Source organism: Xiphias gladius, chromosome 16 (assembly GCF_016859285.1).
Source record: "Xiphias gladius isolate SHS-SW01 ecotype Sanya breed wild chromosome 16, ASM1685928v1, whole genome shotgun sequence".
Lineage (NCBI taxonomy): Eukaryota > Metazoa > Chordata > Actinopteri > Istiophoriformes > Xiphiidae > Xiphias > Xiphias gladius.
In genome coordinates, this window is record NC_053415.1 from 27882474 (window position 1) to 27906289 (window position 23816).

Sequence of the window (23816 nt, forward strand, 5' to 3'; positions counted from 1 at the left end):
ACTGCTACTGCTACTGCTAATACTACTGCTACTGCTACTACTACTGCTACTACTACTACTACTACTACTGCTACTGCTACTGCTACTGCTACTGCTATTACTAATACTACTACTGCTACTGCTAATACTAATACTACTGCTACTGCTACTACTAATACTACTACTGCTACTGCTACTGCTACTACTACTGCTACTACTGCTACTACTACTGCTACTACTGCTACTACTGCTACTGCTAATACTACTACTGCTACTACTACTGCTACTACTACTGCTAATACTACTACTGCTACTGCTACTGCTAATACTAATACTACTACTGCTAATACTACTGCTACTGCTACTGCTACTGCTACTACTACTACTACTACTGCTACTGCTAATACTACTACTACTGCTACTGCTACTACTGCTACTGCTACTACTACTGCTACTACTGCTACTACTACTACTACTACTACTACTGCTACTGCTACTGCTACTACTACTACTACTGCTAATACTACTACTACTGCTACTACTGCTACTACTGCTACTGCTACTACTACTACTACTACTGCTACTACTACTACTACTACTACTACTAAAAGCGGCTCCACCTGGAGCAGCTCCAACAGTAAAATGCCGCGACTCAGGATTAACAGTGAACTACGTTGTGCTGGTAAAACCTCCATACTTTCACCTACGAATGCGAGACTTCCACTTGCCCTGCTGTGTTTGTACGTCATTGTATTGGTACTTTTACTGAAGGCAAAGACGTGAGTATTTCTTCCACCACTCTTATGTGAGCTGAAGCAGGCAGACATTTTCCCAGACGTATCAAACTGTGACACTTTGCTGAAGAGGGCGGGGCTGGAAAATTGCTCAACACAACAGAAACTCCAGCATCTGGATGTAATAAGTGCCTCTGTTCTCATTTCTTGATTTCTCAACCATATAACCCAGACCTGTCCTGAGTCTAATGTAAACTGAGAAATACTTGCTGTCCATGAGCTTTATCAGTCCCTCAGCAGTGTGTACGGGACAGTACGGCTGTACTCCAAACACCGGTCTCGCTTGTATTTCAACAAAAAACTACACTAAGCTCTGCATGTAGCCACTCAATTTCATTTTCTGTTTCTGTGAGCTTAATTTCACCTTGGAATCTATTTATGGAGTTGTTTTTCGGAATTGTGGGGATTTGTCTGAGCTGTGTGTGTCTTTCTACTATACAAAGGCCCGGGGGTTTGTCATTGTATAAGTGCTGCATTGTGGGGGTTTATTAAATGAGCATGCGGGGAGATTTGTTGACTTTTTTGTGCTAAGCCCAGAATAATTGAATGCATGGATTTAACGGAGAGAAGCTTTGACGAGGAGAGAGGAGCTGTTGTGAGGAGAGACAGACGGCAACATAGAAAACTAATTCCACTGGACCAGAGTGGAAATATTAAAATGATGACATGATATCATTACAGAGGTGATGCGATACTGATTAGATTCCACTTCAGGCAAAAGCTGCAGCTCTCCTCCCTCTTCAAACGACATGTGGGAACATTTAGACAATGAAAAGCTGAAAGACACAAAACAGATAAACGGGGACGGTTTGCCTTAAGGGTCAGTTCAACCCAAGTCACAAAAACCTATGTTTGCACTTACCTCCAGACAGTTTTCACGTTTTACATTGTTGGAACAAATGTTCAGCTCCTTCACTTAGACAGAACTGGTAACCACACAGTAAAAATGATCCTTTGAATCAACACGTTCGGCATTCAGAATCCTACTTGAGTTAAAGTATGTAAGTATAATCGGTGAGAAAATGTATCAAAAGTAAAAATACTCAATGTACTCAATGCAGAAAAATGGCCCCTATGACAGTTATACTATCCTACACTGATGAGCCAAACATTACGACCACCTGCCTAATATCCTGTTGGTCCAAAACAGCTCCAACCCACTGAGACATGGACTCTACAAGACCCCTGAAGGTCCCTGTTGTATCAGGCAACGAGGCATCAGCAGCAGATCCTTTGGGGTCTGTAAGTTGTGAGGTGGAGCCAATGTGGATCAGACTTGTTCCAGCACATCCCACAGATACTCGACTGGATTGAGATCTGGGGAAGTTGGAGTCCAGGTCAACATGGGGAATTCTTTGTCATGTTCCTCAGACCATTCCTGAATATTGTGTGCTGTACGGCAGGACGCATTATCCTGCTGAAGGGGACCACTACCTACACTAGGGGTGTACCTGGTCAGCAGCATTGTTCAGGTAGGGGTCGAACTGACATCCACATGAATGCCTGGACCAGGGTTTCCCAGCAGAACATGGCCCAGAGCATCGCATCCCTCCACTGGCTGGTCTTCCTCCTACACTGCATTCTGGTGCCGTTACTTCCCCCGGTAAAGTAACCGACCGTCCACGTGCTGTGAAAGAAAAACGTGATTCATCAGACCGGCCCACCTTCTTCCTCTGCTCCAAGGTCCGGTTCTGATGCTCCCCTGCCCATTTTCGACCGTGGACAGGGGTCAGCGTGGAGACTCTGGCTGGTCTGAGGCTACGCAGCCTGCGTGTTGTGACACATTCGTCCTGTAACCGTCATTAAAATTTCCTGTGACTTGTGCCACAGTAGCTCTTCTGTCGGTTCGGGCCAGAAGAGGTAGTCTTCCTTGGCCTCTAGCATCGCTGAGTCTTGAACCCCCATCACCCTCTCTCTCTGGTTCATGGTCTGACCCTCCTCTGGCCACTGTCACTAGGCTCTCCCCACTGCTGACTGCTGAAAACTGTTGGAAAGGTTCAGATTGGTCTGCGCTCATGATTTGTTGAGGTTAGTCCGGGGTTGGATTTGGATTTAATTTAAGATTATGATTAGGATCAGGATGAGATGTCACCTTGAGGGTAATTACAGCCAGATGTTTCCCAGAGAGGTTGATGTAGCTCTTGTCTCTTGATGGTTCTGGTGGAAAACAATCGTAAGATAATTTAAATTAAAGGCATAACTTCTCTTTTTCTTCTCTCAGAGCCTCTCCCTCCCTTTCCTGGCTCCGGCCTCTTTTTTCTCCTCCACATGTGTGTGTTTTTTTTCTTCTCTACATTTCTTCCTCGGTCTTCCTCTGTTTCTGTCCCTGGCAGACACAGCAGAGCTCAGAGCCAGAGAAATGAACCTGGCTCGAATCATTTTGGCTCTGGGAGAAAAAGCTGTGAGCAAAAGCAGCCTTATGTGGTTATGATGAATGTGTGGCACAAAGACTTGTAATTTACCTGTCGGGGTTATCGCAGATGACGCTTTAATGAGTTTTCCTAAGACCTGAAGAATCTCCGAATGCTTCCCGGCTACAGATGCTCAGATTTATGGAAGATTATCTCTCCAAGTGTATTTTTTCCCTTTTTCCTCCAGTAAAGAGTGTGTGGGGCTCATTTTCTTTTTGCCTAGCAAAGCCCCTTGTGCAGGAAGTGTTTTAAGGCTCTTTGAAGCACTCAGTGTTCCCCAATGTTAGGTGAAAATGAGACTATGTTAGGAATTATTGAGATTGTGCTGACCAAAGATTACCCGCTTAAAAACCATTTATTTTCAAAAAGATTCCACGAGACGTGCTTTTGGGGAAAAAAAACAAAACAGAAATTAAAAGTTCAGTCGAGGATCTCACATTGAATGTCCACGCCTCTGTTTTCAGGTCATGGTGCAACAGGCCTCCCTCTCCCCAGCCACATTTTTCAGCTACTCCTGAGGGATCCTGTGGAGTCCCCAAGCCAGACGAGATATACGTATGATCTCTTCACCAGGTTCTGGCGTTATCCCCATATTTAAAGGACCGGTGCGAAGGACTTAGTGACATCTAGTGGTGAGGCTGCAGGAGACCCCTCCCTCCACCCCTTCCTTTGTAGGCGTGTAGGAGAACCTGCGGTGGCCTTCAGGTAAGGTAGAAACGTCAGAGGCCCTCTCTAGAGCCAGCGTTCGGTTTGTCCGTTCTGGGCCACTGTAGAAACATGGCGGCGCAACATGGAAGAGGACGTCGTAACGCCTACTGTAGTTCTTTTTTTTAGCACGAGGGCTGGGGTATACTCGAACAGAACTAGTTTATCTGACCTCTTGTACAACCACTGTCTCCATTTTTAATCGTATCTGAGAACAGAACCCGAATTTTATATCTTAAATCAGAGGATTCAGCCTCCGGAGAACACGAATGTCTCTACAAAATTTCAACGCCTCAACACGAAAAAGTGAAATTTTTGAGATACCGCTATAAGTATGTGAAACAATGCGTTTCCTGTGATTTGATGCATTTCCTCACGACAACACAAACCAAGGGCAAAGCGAGGGCACACTGTGCGAGAGAAATGTGGTCCACACGATAACAGTGGATGCCTTTGTGTAAAGCAAACTGGAAATGTAAAATGCCTTTGTGCTGATGATTGCTGCAGGTAAAGACTGCCCGTGTGTTGACCGCTTAGAGCAGCAGGAGTAAAAGCTTTCACGCTAAATCCCCGGTGCATTCTATCCGTCCTCTACTCTGAGCAGCAAGAGAAACACTTCTTTCTATTAAATGAATATAAGGGTCGTCTGTCCTCTCCCTGTGTGACAGCTTCCCTCGCCTGCGATTTGAATCACTTTATTCTCCTAGGTGTTGTGGCTGTGTGGGCAGCGGCGGGGGGATGTTCTGCTGACGTTTTTTTCCTCCCGCTCCCTTGTTGTTGCAGTGTTGAAGAAAGGAACATGCGACACTGCGCCGCGCTCCTCCAACCTGCCCGCTCTATTTTCACCCAGACAGCTGAAGCATTGCTCCTGTCCCTTCTGTCCTATCACTGTTTATCTTCCCTCCTTCTTCCTCACTTTCTCTTTGTCGTATAGCACAGACATTTTCTTCTTCCCTCCCTCTCCTCCTCACCAAGCTTCTCTTCTTTTCCTATTAGCAGACTTGAGAGGATATTTTCTTCTCTTCACACGGATCTGGACCCCATTTTGTCCTCGCTTATCTGTGTTTTCTTCCAGATAGTGATGCTTTATTTCTCTCTTTTGCTTTTTTGTTCCTTCGCCGTGGTTGTGATTTTTTTTACTCCACGGTTTCAAAACCTTTTCCATGCCTGATGCCAAATTCCTTCAGAAGTATTGTAATCAGCACTTTAATTGGAATAAAAAGGTCGTTTGGCCACATTTGGAGACCTGTTTTTTATGGAATAATCATTCATTTTAGGCTACAAATGACTCTTTGGAAATATGAATCATTACAGAACAAATGCTCAGATTTTAAAATGCAGTATGAAGCCTTTGGTGTCTCCAGAGGGAGCTGAGTGGGGACTTGTAAAATGTCTACATGTGGTGTCACTGAGTCAGCGTCGGCAGGGTCTGAAGACTATGAGTTTGAAACGGAGAAAATAAAAAAGACAAAATCACTGGTTCTGCTGCTTCAAATTTGATTTTTTCAAAAATGTTTTTATTTAACTGTCCATTGTGCGTCTCATAGGAAACCAATGATAAACCTGTGTAGTTCTCTTTTAATGGTAATGAATGTGTATGAATTTCCGGTCTGGATCGGTACAGCTCATTTCAGGACAGAGGTTTTTTAGAGGAGCGAGCGAAAGGAACCTTTTCCAACTGAACTAGATCACGTGTTCCACCTCACACAGCAGCTACACATTGTTGTCGAATTACAAAAACGACATCATCATCATCAGAAGGAAAGTGGTGGCACTGACCTGCAGTGAAAGAACGACAATCAGACACGATCAGATCATTGATCCTGAGTCACGGAGGCTTCAGCAGCGTTTTACCGCTGGAGCTGCTTTTAGCTACGTCAGAGACAGGGACAGAGTTTAGTCCACTGGTTCCCAACCTGGGGGTCGGGCCCCTCCAGAGGGTCACCAGGTGAACCTGAGGGGCCGTCGGATGATTGATGGGAAAGAAGAAGGAGAAACACTGTTCTGATTCACTGATCTGTTTCCAGTTTTTAAACTTTACTCTGATCTTTGATTTTCAGTTAAATGTTGGATCATTTGAACAGTGACTGAAATGAAAATGTCTCTTTGGTGCAACTTAAAACAACTCAGAGACTGAAACATGACGAGGACACACAACTACACACTGGTTTTTCGTAAAGGGCCACCAGCCAGAAAGGTTGAGAACCACTGGTGGAATCTTAAATATATTGTATTTTATAAGCTTATTATACGTGTTTTATGTAAAATCTTCATCTGAAAACTAACAGTAACTGCAGCTGCCAGATAAATGAAATGCAGTAAAAATTAAAGTAATTCCAAAGTAGCATAAAATATGAATATTAAAATAAAGTACAAGTACCTCAGAATTGTTCTTAAGTCCTGTACCTCTGTAAATGTACTTTCCACTATTGATACTGAGTAATAAGTAATAGTACTGACTTGGAATCCAGGCCACTACTCTGTGCTTTGGATAACTCGCCCAGTTGAAGTACTGGTTGATATGTAAAATGTAAATTTACATTAGTGATTTATTTTCAGGAGCATGAAAATAATGGAAAATAATGATATGGCGTGGAAATAATGACATGCCTGTATTTCAAACACATTTAATTGAGCCTTTTCGTTGAACATGATTGAGACACCGTATTAGACAATGCATTCATCTAGCTGCATGAATCACTGGTGAAAAAGTCGGTTTCTGCAACATTTTTTGTGTTGTTCCTGTAAAATGCCTCAGATTTCCAAACGTATGACTTCAAAAGAGAAGGAAGGAATGGCCGATATCATACGAAGAGCCCCGATTGTCAAATGATTTTCTAATAAAAATCGAATCAAGTCGGTTATGATCTCTGTCCTCCACTCTCTATTCATTATATCTGTGTTACAGAATGTATATTATATATTATTTATCTCTATTAGTGTGTAGCCAGTGTAAATACAGTGTCCATTCCCTTCCCTTCTTCTCAGGATGGAGAATCCATAGTTTTCTGATGTAACTAAAAGCTGTTGAGGTTGGAAGAATGAAGGTCACACATTCATTTCAGGGTCTGACGCGCGACGGAAATGATCCGACGGTGACAATTTAACACTGATTAGTCGTTTCGGAGACGTTCTATTGCAGAAGTTACATTACAGAGATAAAGAATCCAGGGAGGAAGGAAATGTTCCCCCACTGCCAGCAGAAAAGTGATCTCCTGGAGAGGGTTGGCATCATTTGGCAGGAAGGTTTAACATTTGGAGTTGGAGTTTTGACCTGATTCAGCTGAGTTTCACAATTCCAACTCCAGATGTTAAATTTCCTTCTAAATGATGCCAACCCTCACCGGGAGATCATTTTTCTGCTGGCAGTGGGGGAACATTTCAAATGCTATTTTAGAACAATCCTGTTTCAGTCCTATATAATGTGAAGTAAGACTGAACCAATTAGGTCAGCTGTGTGGAGCTTGGTTTGTGTGTAGGATGTGTGTACTGTGCATGCAGCTTTCATTTCACCTTCCGGTTATTTATCTTCACGTGAACTCTCATTCATGACCACCATCCAGCATTTCTTTATGCGCTGTGGCCAGCGTTATGTTGCAAGCAGATCAACCTCACAGGGAAAGGGTCGAGGGTATCAGGATTTAAAGGGGGCGTCTTGTGGAATAATTCAAAAATAAAAAAGTATAAAACAAATAAACAAACAAGACTGAGAGTCCGTGTCAGCAACTCTGTGACGCTGTACTTAGACGCATTGTTGAGTTGACCTAAATGCTAACTTCACCATGCTAACATTTAATTATTTATGAATGTTTTTATTTCTGCCGGTGTTTGAACGTAAACAGAAGTGTTGGACAAATTAAAATGTCGACCTTATGATGGCGCTAGAGGAAAAGAGGATCACCAAAGTTATTCCAGTTCATCCTGAGGGGAGCATGAATATCTGAACCACATTTCATCACAATCCATCCAACAGTTGTTGCGATATTTTACTCAAAACCACAAATGAAGGAGACCTCTTGGTGACGTCAGTGAAAAACTCTGAGGATCACCAGTCAGTAGGGTTCATCCTCTGGGAACCAGACTCTGGTAACAGTTAGATAACCGTTAGATATTTTGCTCTGGACCAAAGCTGGTGGACTGACTGACATTGTGATCCTTAGAGCACAAACAAACAAAGAAAGCTCAAATAAAAATCCACGCAGTCCTCCAGTCCTCAGTTGTGTTAACTGATGTGTCGTTCTGTCCTCAGACTCTCTGTGTATCCAGAGGTTCGACCCTGGGCTGGGCCTCATCGCACCCATAAACCCCATGATGGCGGGCATCAGCCTGGTCCCTCCCCCACCCGTACCCCCCGACATGCCGGTCATCAAGGAGATCATCCACTGCAAGAGCTGCACCCTCTTCCCTCAGAACCCCAGTAAGATCCCACACACACTCTCACATTCTGTGCTGCTGAGGGTCGACAAAGTCAACCGCGCCGATCACTCAGGGATTCAGCCCTGAATATTTTTGGTCTTCAGAAACTGGTATTTTAATGTAGCAGAGAGGAACTTTACTTGGAGCGCTGAGGGTGAGTGATTCCAGCGCTACACATGGTGTGATTCATGCAGGCAGGCATTAAAAGTAGTTTGAGACAGAGAGCAGTTGCCATTGCTGCTTCTGGTGTTTCCAAGGCCCTCGTGAACGTTCAGGACCGTGAGCTGCAGTTGCTGGAAACAGAAAGACAAAGAGCACAAGGTTGAAGACTAAGACCTAGTATCAGAAAACTGTTAAGTCTTTTTGGAATTTTTTTTGCAGAAAAGTAAAAGTAAAGAAGAATTCCAACATCATGAACTGTCAGAAATGGTGCTATGTTACAGAAACAGGATGTGTTTCCCTTCATAACAGCAATAACAGGCTACAGTAGGTAGCACTTAACAATAATTCATAAATAATTACAGCAAGCTGGCTGGGAAACAAGACAAGTGAGCACACCAACCATCACACACACACTCACACACACGTCAAAAAATCTTTTTGACATGAGCCAAAAAAAAATCTAAATTTGCAGAAACTGACAAAAACATCCAAAGATGGTGCCGTGACAGTAGCAGCCTGTTACAGCTGCTCCTGTAGTTTAGATTTTTTTTGACTTTTTCATTGTTTTTCCATCCCTCTAACACAATGTGCCTTTTCCCCTTTTGCATAATTTCTTCAACACTAGTTTAGTTAGTCAGTGTTAGTTTTAGTTTGTGTACTCGTGTTTGTTCAGACAATGGTCACCTACACGAGAGAAGTGCTCCTGAAGTGTGGGGCTTGAGTGGGAGCTCCGCCGGCAGACATACCAGCGGAGCTGCGGAGAGGCAAGAGAGAGGCGAGACAGGAACAGGAGACTTAAACCTTGCCTCCCGTTGAATGTCATGGGGAACGTGAGATCGCCGAACAACAAAATGGATGAACTCACAGTACTGGTGAGCGGTCGACACCAGTAGTGTGCAGCCTGTAGTGTTTCATGGAGACACGGCTGACAGGGAACATACCGGGCTGTTCGGTTAAGCTAGCCGGCTTCACACTAGTACAAGCAGACGGGGGTCAACGTAGCGGCAAGAGGAAGGGAGGAGGTCTAGCCCTATGCATTAACTCCAAATGGTGTAACCCTGGGCATGTAACAGTGAAGGAGAGCATCTGTACTCCAGATATAGAGCTTCTGGCTGTGGGCCTGAGGCCGTACTCTCTGCCCCGGGAGTTTTCTGTCTACATCCAACCGTCAGCGATGGCTGCACGCACCTGTGACGTCATCCATCCTACTGTTGCAGGACTACAGACACATCATCCTAACGCCTCCATGACAATCAACGGGGAACCACGTTTCCCTCTCCAAAACCCAGCTCCTGCACCTCTTCAATCTCTCTATGGTGCTGAAGAAGGTGCCCCTGCTGTGGAAGACCTCCTGCATTGTTCCAGTGCCTAAGAAAGGTGTCCCAGTACTCCCAATGAATACAGACCAGTGGTACTGACATTGTATGTCTACAAGACCTTCGAGAGACTGGTTCTGCAGCACTTCAGGCGCCTGGTGAGTGAATCCCTGGACCTTCTGCAGTTCCAGGTACAGGGCGTAAATCTCTGTGGACAATGCCACCATCTCTCTACTGCTCAGGTTTTACTCACATCTGGAGAGGCCAGGGAAGCACATTGAGATGAATGTAACTTTGACTTCTCCAGTGTCTTCAACACCATCCAGCCTCTCAGCTATGCAGGTACCATGACATGGTGGCCTGGATACAGACTACCCCACAGACAGGCACCAGTTTGTCCGGCTGCAGGGCAGTCTATCAGATGTGGCAACACCAGTGTACCCCAAGGAACCGTACTTTCACCTTTTTCTTTCCACTATCTACACCTCCGACTTCAGCTTCAACTCTGGAATATTCCACCTCCAAAGGTTTTCAGATGATTCCACCACTGTGGGCATCTGTGAGAATGAGGAGGAGGAGTACAGCGGGGTGGTATAGAGCTTCAACAGATGGAGTAAGGAGAACAACCTCCAGGTCTACATCGGCAAGAGCAAGTGCCTGGTGGTGGACTTCTGACGGAGCTGGAAGCCCCCAACCCCTATTATCACCCAGAGGGAGAAAATAGAGATGGTGGACTCGTACAGGTTCCTGGGAGTCCACATAAACAATAAACTTGATTGGACGGACAGCACTGAGACCCTCTATAGAAAAGGAAAGAGCAGACTGTTGTTTCTTGGGCGGCTCAGGTCCTGTGACGTGTGCAGCAGACTACTGCAGATGTTCCTCTGGTCTGTGGAAGCCAGCGCACTACTCCTTGATGTGGTGTATGGGGAGGCGGCATCAAGGCTGCGGAGACCATGGGACTTAAAAATCTTGCGAGGAAGGCCCGCACTGTTGTTGGACTGAAACTGGACAGTGAGGAAGCAGTGGTGGAGAGGAGGATGAGGGGTAAAGTAAGGACCATCCTGGGCAACCCCTCCCATCCCCTCTATATGAAGAGCTGTCCTTCAGCCACAGGCTCCTCTTCCCCAAGTGCAAGATGGAGAGATTCAGGCGACTGTCTTTCTGCTGCTGTTAACACCCACATTAGTTTTCCTATCTTATCTTATAATTATGAAAATCTAAAAATAAAATAAAGTGTGAGATGAAACATAACGTTTCATCAAATACAACATTTTATATCTAAGAGAAATGAAGCGATGATGATGATGATGCTATCATTGTACTTCAGACCTGCCCCCTCCGTCGACACGGGAGCGCCCCCCCGGCTGTAAGACAGTGTTTGTCGGAGGTTTGCCAGAGAACGCCACCGAGGAAATCATCAGGGAGGTGTTCGACCAGTGCGGGGAGATCACCGCCATCCGCAAGAGCAAGAAGAACTTCTGCCACATCCGCTTCAGCGAGGAGTTCATGGTGGACAAGGCTATTTACCTGTCAGGTTAGCAGAGTGAACACACACACACACACACACACACACACACACACACACACACAGTTCAACTGTTTGTTGAGGTTTAGAGAGAGACATGAGGCAAAGATAATGCATGAGGGGAATTAGAGTCAAAAAGCTCACTCTGAACAGACATGAAACATCGTCTTAAATTCAGTGTGACTTCCTGAGGATACTATTATCTCCATCACAAATAAATGTTCATATATCAAATTTATTTTGCCTGAAACAAGCAGATTTGGCTACCAGTGCAGTCAGTGATTTTCACTTGGTACGATTTCTTAAAATAAGTCTGAATGTCCTAAAACAGGACCAAATTACTTAAAATAAGATCAGTGCTATTCTGGTTTCTAGATAACAGAACATCACACAGGCCACACCTGTCTAGAGTCTGGCCCAACTGGGTTCTGAACCTACGATCTTCAAGTCGGGAGATGTGTTAACCACTGAGTCACCATGACACCTGACGACTGCTGCCATGTGTCCTACTATGGCAACATGGATGAGTGGGTCCATCCACCAAACTATTGGATTCACATGAAATTTTGTACAGACATTCATGGTCTCCAGATGATGTCTCTGAATGTGTCAGGGGATCCTCTGACTTTTCATCTAGCTCCATCATCATGAAATTCCCTTCAGCGCGCCGCTGTATCTACAGCCTCACGGGTCCACTATGGCTGGTTAAACTTTGGAGCTTAAAATGAGTGTCAAAGGAGCAACTGGAGCTCCTGTAACGGATACGTCCGCAAATACTACAAGACTGCTAGTTAATACAATGCAAGGGGCCATTTAGTTGAATTAAGTCAAACAGCTTTGCATAGTCAGCACTGGATAATCCAGTGGTCGTATACTGATCATAGGTAATTCAGCCTAATTTACTGGGGACAAGTAGCCAAAATGTAAACGTACACACTGACACACTGTCATTTTCTCTCCTCCAGGGTATCGAATGCGTATCGGATCCAGCACTGATAAAAAGGACTCGGGGAGGATTCACGTGGACTTCGCCCAGGCCAGAGACGACCTGTATGAGTGGGAGTGTAAACAGCGCCTACTGGCCAGAGAGGAAAGACACCGCCGCAAGATCCACGAAGACCGCCTGCGGCCGCCGTCTCCTCCTCCCATCGTGCACTACTCTGAACATGAGGCAGCGCTGTTGGCGGAGAGACTGAAAGGTGAGTCGGGTTCACACACTGACAGAGACAGACATTAATGTTTGCATTTAAAGAGTGAGTCGTTCCAATACATGACAGCAGATTAGAAAGAATACAGGTCCGCTCTGACCCAAGTGGTTTTGAAACCTGGTACGCTTCAGGAGGCTGCTGCTGAGGAACGTGCAGGCGTAGTCTGAAATCATGTGCGGCTTTTCAAAGCTGATTTAGAGGTCACTGTTAACAGTGCTCCAAATTTGATTGTCAACACATCTGTCATTCTCCCTGTGTGTGTGTGTGTGTGTGTGAGTGTGTGTGCGTGCGTGCGTGCTGTATAATCTCCTGTGCAGCGCTGCAGATCGCCTGCTGAGATACCTTATAACAATGCGAATGAATCGTGCAGGAACCGGCGCAATTACTGATATTCTCCATCCTCGTTTGTACACAAACAGCTGTTTTTGTCTACAGCAGTGTGAAGCTGTCAAACGCTGTGACAACACGAGGGCTGCAGTGCAACACACCGAAGATTATTTAACAGAGCATGTCTGCCGCTGCCTGTGCAGTATAGTATGTAATTATTGCTCTGATGTTTGTGTGTTTTTGTGGCTGCTGCACTTGTTGCCGTATGATTCTTAAAGACGAACAACTGCGTTGGAAAACAACAAGACTATAGGATAGCATTCACTAAGGATTAGCTGCGCCCTTTGTTTATTTCCTTAAGGACCCCACCGACGGAAGAAAGGCAGGACTGTTTGGTCTCACGCAAATACGTATTTTAAAGCATTCCTGTTCAGACACGAGGGGGAATGTAAATTTATACAAATATCTGAACACCTGAGTTATCACAGCAGAACGACCACTGCAGCAGGAGGCTGCTTGAAATGTCTGGATAAAGCAGGTGAAATCTGCTGTAGCACCGGTTTAGTGACAAACTGCTGTAAACCCTACATGACACTGCTACATTCACATTTTACTGCTCTCTCCATTCGTGTCCCCCTCACTTCTATTCATTCAGATTCATTTTTTGATTCACATTAGTCCTTCTGAACATCGTCCTCCTATTGTCCAGCCACCATGGTCCTGATTAGACCAGAGCTGACGTAAGCGTTGATGCCGGTCTGAGTCTCCTTCAGTCATCACGGTCCACTCGAAGCAGCCAGCCTAAAGAGCAGCAGCAGGCGCTTCGGACTCTTCTTTGCCCTGGGTTTCGCCTCTCAGGCTACATTCGGGACGCTGTTTGCGTCCCGAAGGCAAAAACCTGCAGACATGACTCAGGTCTGAAAAATGTGCTCCAGACTTCACTTCTCTGGTTTACAGAAGCCATCGAATCAGCGTTTCTGTTTAAAACTTCAAATCTCCTAAAAAGATCAAACGGTAAAGCTCAGACACAAAACTGGGCAAAATGTCTCAGTGTTGGTGCATATTCAGAGGTTTACAGGGCATTTTCCTGCTCTCAACCGCCACAGCAACCAGTTTTCATCATAGTGATGATTGATCATCCAAATAATGAGGAGGAGATATTGGACGGAAAGAGACGAAACGTGGGACTGAACTGGCAGAGGTGAGGATGAGCGAGAAGCGAGCGATGAGGGATGTTACTGTGAAGGAGCGTGAAGGTCACTCCTCCTCCTCCTCCTCCTCCTCCTCCTCCCCGACGTTTCCTCCGCTCTGCTGTGGCAGAGTCTTATCTCCATGACTGGAAATACACCGTATTTACAGTAAAAGGCTGTCAGTCTTTGCTGTGTCTATGAAAACAAAAGAGGGCTGGAGTCGCCTTAATCTCGTTCAGATCCAGCAAAGCGCTCATTGCTGTTCTACGCTGTGATAACTGTCCCGTTTCCTCAGCGCGGAGTCCAGTCGTGTCGCTTTCCAACCTAAAACATTTTGAACATTTATGCCTGATATTGTACAAAGTCCAATAGAAATAAATTAAATTACATCAAGAAATAAAGTCATTCAAGTAGCAAGAATACCTCAATTCGTCAAACACCTATTCATATACAGTTTACAGTAAAACTTCACACGCTCTCTGTGTGTACGTTTTACTGCCACCACTTTCCACTCATTTCTTATTTTGCACCTGCAACAATACAATAGTAAAAGACTGCATCAGTGTGTCTCTGGTATTTCACAGGAGTAACCTGCTGGTGGGCAACACATTACAACCAGCACTGGGAATCATCAGATATTTCACAACCTCATTCATAACCACCATTTGAACAACTCACCGACTGACTTCCATCCCCAGAACGGTCATATAAGAAATACCTGCACTTTCAGCCTGTCTTGTGAAACGCACCCAGACGAAACTCTTGTAAATCCGCACTAGATGTTTTCAGCGCAGCCTTTTTAGCTTCCGCTTTGACCCACGGTACCGATCAGGGTGTGTGCAGCTCAGTTTTCCTGTGTAATACGTGATTACAGCCGACATACCGAGCTCGCTCACTCGCTTTTGTTCCTGCCCGGTCGATGTCACTGCATCCCCACATCTCAACCACTGACCTGGTCTGTGAAGTGTCAAAACCAACAAACTGAGCTGCGGGTTATAGAAACATCTTCCATCCAACTTATTTACTGTACGAAGAAACTACTGTTCTTAATTTTGGCTTTGAATGAATGTCCTGGATCTGGCTGCAGGAAGGTCCTTGTTAGTTCTTCATGGCGTCCACACACCGACCACGTGTTTGGAGTGAGTGTGTGTCTGTGTGACGACTCAGACTCTTTTCCAGAGTCTCCTGCTCTTCTGCTCTTTTCTTCCACTTGCTGTCACGTGATTTTCCTCACATGTGAACCCTCATTAACTGGAGTCCAACTGCCTTCTGCATGAATTAAAACCTTGTCAACCTGCTCAGGTGCGTCTTCACCTCAGTTTTTGCTGCCAAGAACAAATCCACGTCTGTCCATGTCACCTGCCATATGCAGTCGCGCTGCCCTTAAAATTGGCTTCAGTCTGAGCGCCTAAAGAGGCACTGTGAAATTCATTTGTGCGTCGTTGAGACAATGTGAGGTGATGCCGATCTGGTGAAGTACTGACTGTGTGTGGGTCATGCAGCGGCTACTGTTGGTTGTGGCTAGTTTTGTATTTTTGGCAGAGCTGAAGCTGCGTCTCATTCTGCGGAGCAGGGAATGTGGCTGATGCGACATTTTTAGCGCGGCCGCGTGACCGGATGCCACATCGCTTGTTTTCTCTGACGCAAATTCTTGACGTTCTTGAATCTGTCCATTAAAAGAGAAGTTACAGCCAGCAGCTGGTTAGCTTAGCTTAGCATAAAAACTAGAAATAGGACAATACAACCTTTTGACCGTGACGGACGTTGCTGCTTTGAGCAAAGGTTTGATCGGCTGTATGGAGGCAAGTTCTCTGTGGAGAACGAACAGGCACAAGTAGGAGGAACCATCATGAAACAAAAATAAATGAATAAAATATAAGTTGCTCCCTCCGGGAGATCGTAGGACATGATTTACGGAGCAGATATGTAGCGTCATATCAATTACACCACGAAATGATGACCATGCATTTACTCAACAGTAGTAGCACTAATGAAAACAGAATAAATTAATAATAATATCATTTAAAGTAGCTTCCCCAACACTAGCAGTTACCTCTTGTTTCTCTCCCCACCTCTGCTTTAAATCTCCAGTTTAACGACGAAACCCAAACCTCAGCTTCTGCGCCGATTTCCCATCCATCCTCTAATACCTAACATAAACAAGCATGTCTTCTCTCTGAATAACCTTTTTGAATTCATTCTTCACCGCAAACAGCGGGGGAAATAAATTTCCATTATTCTCTCAGTCATCCCTGTTCAGCAGCGCCTCATTGTGCTCGCTGTAATGTGACTGTAATCTGCTGCTCTGTGTGAATGGGGCTTTATCGGAGCGGGGAAAAGTGTCTTCTTACAGGTTGTGTTGCAGTGGGTATTGAGCTCGTTAAATGCTCTCTAATTCACTCTGTTCTGCCGTCGTCCGTGGCTCCGTGGCACCGTTCAATTATTATTCAAATGGGGGAGAACGCACACGACACAGGCCCGAAGAGACTCAGCACTGAGACCGAATGCAGTTTGTGGCTTTGGTTGAAAAGTTGAAAATCCAAAATGCTTTTTGTGTTCAGTGGCTGTGGCGTAATTCAGAGAGCCGTGAACAGTGATGGCCCCAAGAGAAGGATCTTAATCCTCACTAGCTGCTCTGTTGTTAGTTTAGCCTGACTGAATGTAAAAGGTCCCATGAAAGGGCATTCGCGTTGTACTCCTCAGTCATCGCTGGGTGTGAAGTGGCTGGAGAGGGGCTCCGCATCGGGAGGGATTTCATTTTAGAGGTTAAGAGTAGGTGGGAACAGTAAAGGAGCGGCTGAGACTGAAATCGTGGACATTTTAAAGGACAGGTTGGACACTTTGGTCGGGACCAGGAACTTCCCGGAGCCTCAGCTGCCAGTCAGAGGTGCCGCAAACTCCAACCACTTCATCGCTGAATGAACGTGAATTTGTGAAGTTAGTTTACTCAACTACCTTAGGCTGCCGTCCACCATGAGGGACACATGTAACAAACATGAAACAGAATTTTAAGCCTGGTGATTGGATGTTTTCTTGCCGAAATGCACCGTGGGAGTCGTAGCGAGCTCCTCCCTCAAAGTCTTTATGTCCACAGGCTCGTACATTCAACTTTTATCAAAGGACCAGACAGTGTCTAACACAGTCATTCATCTTTTGTAGTGATGATTGAACTCAGAGAGTTTCATGTCCGTCCAAGCTGCCGCAGAGCTCCAACTGAGAGTCACATAACATGGTCTCTGGGAAAAATCAATGAGACTTTTACTTCTCGAATCAAGGGCACACAAGGAAACTCTGCCTGGAAGGGAATCTGGGGTTCTAGTTGGGATTCAGTTCATATCTTTCTTTAATGTTTCTTTCAGCTCTGACTTTAAAAAATAAAGACATATTGTCATATTAGAGTCCGGTAAGCTCGCTAACTGCAGCGTGTGATACTGTTTCATGTTGAAGACTGGGCCTGGAGAGAATTGTCAGACTAACTGAATCACTGGTACTGATCAGAAAACCTGTGCAGATGTATTCTGATCATCGTTTTACCGTCAGCTGTTTTCCCGTGTAAGCACCTCACGCTCCTCTGCCTTTTTCTGACAGATGACCATAAGTTCAGCGAGGCCACGGCGGTGCTGTTCACCTGGATCGACCGGGGTGAAGTCAACCGCAGGACCGCCAATCACTTCTACTCCATGATCCAGTCAGCCAACAGCCACGTTCGCCGGCTGATGAGTGAGAAAGCTCAGCACGAGGAAGAGATGGAGCGCGCCAAAGAGGCCTTCAAGAACGCCCTGCTGGCCATATTAACACAGTGTAAGGAGCCCTCATTATTTTAAACACTTTCAGTCGCGCTGCCAGACGTTTCCAGGGGAACAGACGTGTCACATGTGGGAAATCTCCACCGTAATAACCGTGACCGTGCAGTTATTCGGGTAAGTTCAACTCGTGACTTTGTTTTCGCTCCAGAAGTAGCTTGCTTCATGTTTCATAATGCTTCATCATCGAGAGGAGAAAACGTTGGACCATTAGGCAACAGCTGGGTGAAATAAACAATTCAGCTAAAGGAAAGATTGAAAAAAAAATATTACAACTTAATAAATATTCTGTAAAATAAAAAAACCTTATCCCTGAATGCAGCCTCGCAAAACAGAAAAAGTATACACTCAGTCACCACTTTGTTTCTGCAGGTACACCTGGCTAAAGCTAACGCAGTCGAATCCTACAGTCCTGCAGTGAACCCTCCTCCACGAAGGCTCCAATGTTCAGTTTGTGTTGAAACTGTTTCAGAGTCGTGCGGATTCACTGTAATGTGTTATACACAGACGTGTTTTCTGTTGTACAGCCTTCGCAGTGGTGGAATGTAATGAAAGGATGAGTAATTACCCAAGTGCAGCACTTAAGTACAAAGCCAATCTTTGCCTGAGTATTTCCATTTCATGCATCTTTATACGTTTACAGAAATTGGAGGTGAATGTCGTTCTTTTTCCTCGGCTACATTTGTCTCCCAGTTACTCGTTTCCCTTTGGACGACACCAATTCATACCCCTCCTGCCCAGTGGAAAACCATGTATCTCCAACTTTGGTGATTCTGAATTTCACCTCTTCTGATAAACTGAAGGATGACGTCCTTTATGGGCTGAGATGAGTCTCCAGCCACCTTTAACCATTTTTTGACATTTTAGAGATAGGTGGTTCTTGCAGGACAACGACGCTAAAAACATCTTACTGAATATGACGCATTGCTGTGATTAAGTCTCCCAACAGTAGTTAAAACCTTAAACAACCACAGGATTCAAATGCAACATACACACTGCTGCATGAATCCAAAAACATGATATATGATAGAATAACCACTTCTCTGCATAATGAGTTCTGCTACTTTTCATACTTTAGGTAAACTTTTCTAGTAAAACTTACATTCTTCTACTTGAGTAATGTTCTGAATGCAGGAGTTTCCACAGTCGAGTATTTTGAGTTTGTGTCTTTGCCGCTGTTACTTAAGTAGAGTATCCGATTGCTTCTTCCGCCACTGAGCCAACCCTCTCTGATATTTTCTCAACTTTACAGCTGTAAAACTCTGTCTGACGAGTCTGACAACTTGCGCAGCGTTCAGTCGCCTGTGTCCTGCTCTTACTACAGACAGGTCCCCCCTTGACATCTAGCCCACAAATGTCAAGTGCTTATGGGAAATGGTGTTTGGTAAAGGCAGCTAAAAACATAAATATTAAATAAACAATGACAACTACCAACTACTTATCTAAATACATGAAGTTAGACAAGCAGCAGACTGTTGAGAGAGTATCTGTTTCAAGGTTGTTTTTTCAGTTAGCATGGTCACAAATGTAAATGGGATTTTGAATTTGGGTTTTCTTACTTCTGGAACAAAACCTGCAGGTTCCACTTTCACTTCGGTTCTCTGTACAGTCCGGTTTATTGCAGGACTGTTGTATTAGACTGCATCTCTTAGGTGGACCTAATAAACTGGCAAGTGAGTGTATATTGGAGCTGCAATTGTATAATAATACAACCTATAAAAACAATACCCAACTCTAAACCACAAGAGACCACAGTATATGACACTGAAGGTCACAGGTCATGATGACTCCTTGTAGTTCGTGATGAAATGATTAAAAGATGAAAGGATGATCAGCTGGTGTTATTATAGAATGAGACCATATGCGGAGCTCAACTCTTAATACTTTACCATGTGTCAAATAATCCAAGGTAAAGAGCGCTGGATTTGGACGATGGTGTGGACCAAAACGGTGTGATCTTCTCAAACACTGACACACTGACAGCTCGCAGTAGCGCCGAGGCTTTCGGCATGAGTTTTTGATATGTTAGAACTGAGGCAGCACTGAAATTAATAGTGTGTGCCACCGTCGTCAATATTATTTGGGGATATTTTTAAACGTGACAAATGCGATCCCCATATATTTGTCAAAGTCCCATCCCCATCAGCACACAGTGCGACCCCCCCTCACACCGCTGCAGGTTGTGGTGCGGCCGCGAAGCCATTTTCACCACATCCCTTCTAAAGCCTGCGAGGATCTCGGGCCAGTCTCCATGACAACACTCCCCGATCCGTCTCCCCATCTTCTCCATTATCTTCAGCTCCCTGCGAGGTGGTGATTAGGTCAGCCGCACAGAGGTGTTAGAGGCGGCTGAGTGACAGCGCCCTGACCTTTTCAGAGTCAGGCTTCAGCAGCCGACACACAACGACTGATAAGCACAGCTGCGGTTTTAATGCGTGCAGACTGATGCAGTCTGGCCCCCCGGTGAAAAACCAGCTCACAGGTCGACTGTGCAGCAGCTCATTACGGCCCGCAGTTACGTTTTAATAGTTAGGCGACCTCTAGCGGCCGTAGTGATTGTAATAGGAGCAGAGGGGGAAGTCAGGTGACGTAGTAAAGGGGGCGACAAAGTCTGCGTTAGGAGGAGGTCGGGGTGGACAAAACACGGTATTCACTCTCTTTCAGAACTGGTTTGGTCTCCACCAAGTCCTAACTTATAACCAGATTAACCAGAACCAGAAAAACATACTGAATTATTCACAAGTGCGTGAGGCAGGAAACAATGAAAGCATGTGAATCAGCAGGAGACAGAAATGACCGGATTCTGTTCCTCAAAACAAAGTGAAATGAAATATAAAATACAAATGTTCACAGGTAAATTTCAGGCTTCAGCTGCTCTGTCAAAAATAGACCCGCAGTGTAAAGACAAGGAAACGAGCTGCAGTGAGGTCACAGACCCGGTGGACACACAAACACCGGACAGTCTTCGGCAGCTGTGGCAGAGCGGCTGCCTGCTCTGATGCTTTAACCGCCTGCACACCTGGATAAGGTGTTCACGTGCCACAGTAGAGCTCTTACCACTGGCGACGCTATTAAGAGACAAAGAATCATGAAAACATGCCAAGGTGTGTTGTAAATAACTCGGCTTGCTGATTATTACCCTCGTACCAGCTAACGTGGGTTATTTTGGTGAGAGATAGGAGCCTAAAGCTGTTGACTGTGACTTTGATTCTGTGTCAAGACAATAATTACTCTCCTCATGTGGTACAGTTACAAAGGGAGTTGCAGTAGAAACAGAGGTAAACAAAACAAACTTATAAAATATAAGAGAACAAACAATGACAGCAAATCCCATCAGCCAAGAAAAAGCCATAAGATAAACGGCGTTTTACGAAGAGAGTGGAGAAGAAGGTTCCGCATTAATATGAGTCGATGCAGCTCAGTCAGAACGCGGCGGATATTTGGCATCAGGACACTGTGCGTGTTAACATGTGAACAAGTCTTGTGAGTCTGCTGGCGGCCGCGGCTGTGAGAGGGAGACTGTTGGAGTTCAGAGAGCTGCAGAGGGGTAAGTACGTACTGTTAGTCTTTGGCCGTTTGTCCGCACGCTGTGTCTTTTTGTCCGTCCTTCTGTGTAGGTGTGGTCGTTTGTCTCTGCTGTTCATCTGAGAAAGTCCTGAGCACAGTGAGCAGACAGATGCTGTTTGAAATGGGTGGATTTTGCTTCATGTTTGTTCAGGTTTGGCAAATAAAAAGTGCCGTCACTGCTGACAACGAATAAAATGTCGGAGCAACACTTTGAAAGGCAGCATTTTGACAGAACGTATGGCTTTTCTCACTGCACCTTCAGTTATGTCCTGATCCACTCTTACTCTAAATAATTACATTACGACTTCTACCTAAACCTTCAACATGTTGTGTCTTGAATCCAAAAAATCACCATCCGTTCTGGATAAATGTTGCCTTTGTCAGTCCTGAAGGAGGTGAGGCTGCAGGTGAAGTAAGTACGGAGCACCGGCCTGGAGAGAGACCTGCTCATCACATGACACTCTCCTCACAGCCTTAAAGGGTCGTTCTGCTTCACTGAAACCTGGTGTATTTCCCGTAAATGCGGCTGTAGCGGCTCCATAGGTCGCTGCGACTTCACGCTCTCTTCTTCTGCTGTGGAGATTCGGGGAGAGGATGGCTCTCGCGAAACAATGTCCGTCGGGGCGAGCAGCGCGGGCCTCCTGCAGCTTTCCCTAGCAAACGGGATTTTCACACGGGTCACCGTTCTCTGGGTTTAGCCCAAAGTGAACGCAGAAAGGGGCCTCGAAACTTCCAGGTCGGTTTGTTTTCATGTGTGAGGCTGTGGATCGCTTTCCATTGGGTGTGTGTTCGTGATAGATAAGCACTAGCAGACGAGTCGCTGCGAGAAGAACATGACGATTCAAGCCGAGCAGTTGTCATCGACACCGCTGGACCATGTAGAGCCTCCAGCTGTTTCTTAGAAAAACGTCGCAGTGAGTCCAGGAAACTGTCAAACCAGATGCTAGTGTTTACTGTGATCCCTCACACACCGTTTAACGGCTTGTAATGGCTTTTTCTTACCGTGTGGGGAACTGAGCGTTGGTCCAGACGGCCTCCGTCTGTCCCTACGTCCGTACGTCCGTCCCATTCTCCCGAACGCGATGTCCCACGGACGCCTTCAGGGAACTTCTTCAAATTTGGCACAAACGTTCACTGGGACTCAAGGATGAACTGATCATATTTTGGTGGTCAAAGGTCAAAGGTCACTGTGACCTCACAAACAGGTTTTTGGCAGTAACTCAAAAACTCATACTCTGATTATGACAGAATGAATTTCACACAAATGTCTAATAGGATAAAATTATGAAGTGATGACATCCAAAAGGTCAAGGGTCAGCTTCTCTGTGACATCACGGTGTCCTGGCCATAACTCAGGAACAGACGGGGAGACCGTGACCATAGCTCACATCTGGCTGGGTACTGACCTGGTGACACCTTGAAACTGTGGCGATTGTACAGATGTTCTTTGCTGCGTGCGAGAAGCGGCCACCTTTTAGTATCTGTAGCTTCTTTGCAGCAACATCCACATCTGAAGCCTTGTTTACTGTCATGGCTACATCTCTGTTTTCCACCAGACTTATAGGAGCCCACCCTCTTCACTTCCTCTCCCTGGATGACAACCGGGACAGGCGGCCTCCTGTCCCTCTGGTAGTCCACCACAAGCCCACTGGTTTTGCTGATACTGAACTTCAGGGGATTGTCGTTGCACCATGTGACGCAGCTCTCTTATCAGTCCTCTGTAAAAACAGTCTCTAAGTGAAGACAGCTTGTTTCTCACTGGAAATTATTCACTGGAATCACACACGTCGATTCAGTGATAACTTCAGTTTAGCCAAAAAATACACTTGATACCTTTTATGAATTCCTTCAAGGTCTTCTAGTCTTCAGTTGATTTTGAGGCGAAGCAAAGTCTCCAGGACGACAATGTCGATAAAAGCTGCAAATTCATTTGTTGTGATTCAGTCACACAGCTGAGACCGCTCTCATCGGTGCACACTTCTACAGAAGAATTTTCCACATCTGGCACCAACATGGTCCCACACTCGGTAGACCCCAGGACCAGAACCAATTTCCCGAGGTTCGCTGTCTTCCAGGACAGTCTTGTTTCCTGTCTCTTCTTCCATCTGAGTTACCTCATCGTCTGTGTACTCTGGTTTGAGTAAATACACTCGGCCGTCAAAGACAAAAGACTAGCCATCGTCCTCATGATAATCCACAGGATAATCCGTCGTTGCATTTGGCTTTTTGAGTTTCCTCAGAGGACACTGAAAGTGGGCCGCAGGCGTAAACAAACCTGCGTGTGCAGGCGAATATGCAGGGAGGTTAGGTCAGGCGGCAGGTCGCCCCGGGTCTGGATCCCTAGAAGCCGGCATCTCTCTGTGTTTATTTTGGGCCAGACTCCGCGACAAGCGTCTGAAATGATTCATGT

The 23816-nt window shown here is 45.5% G+C and overlaps 1 protein-coding gene across 3 annotated transcripts in view; it reads left to right on the forward strand.

Annotated features, from left to right (window-relative positions):
- The window catches only part of enox1 (ecto-NOX disulfide-thiol exchanger 1), a 112724-nt gene that overhangs the window by 65531 nt on the left and 23377 nt on the right, over window positions 1–23816 (forward strand). For all 3 annotated transcript variants that reach the window (XM_040147574.1, XM_040147577.1, XM_040147575.1), the window contains 4 exons: window positions 8139–8306; window positions 11114–11320; window positions 12277–12510; window positions 17625–17837. In XM_040147574.1, the coding sequence (XP_040003508.1) occupies window positions 8139–8306; window positions 11114–11320; window positions 12277–12510; window positions 17625–17837 (822 nt within the window). The remainder of the gene's footprint in view (window positions 1–8138; window positions 8307–11113; window positions 11321–12276; window positions 12511–17624; window positions 17838–23816) is intronic.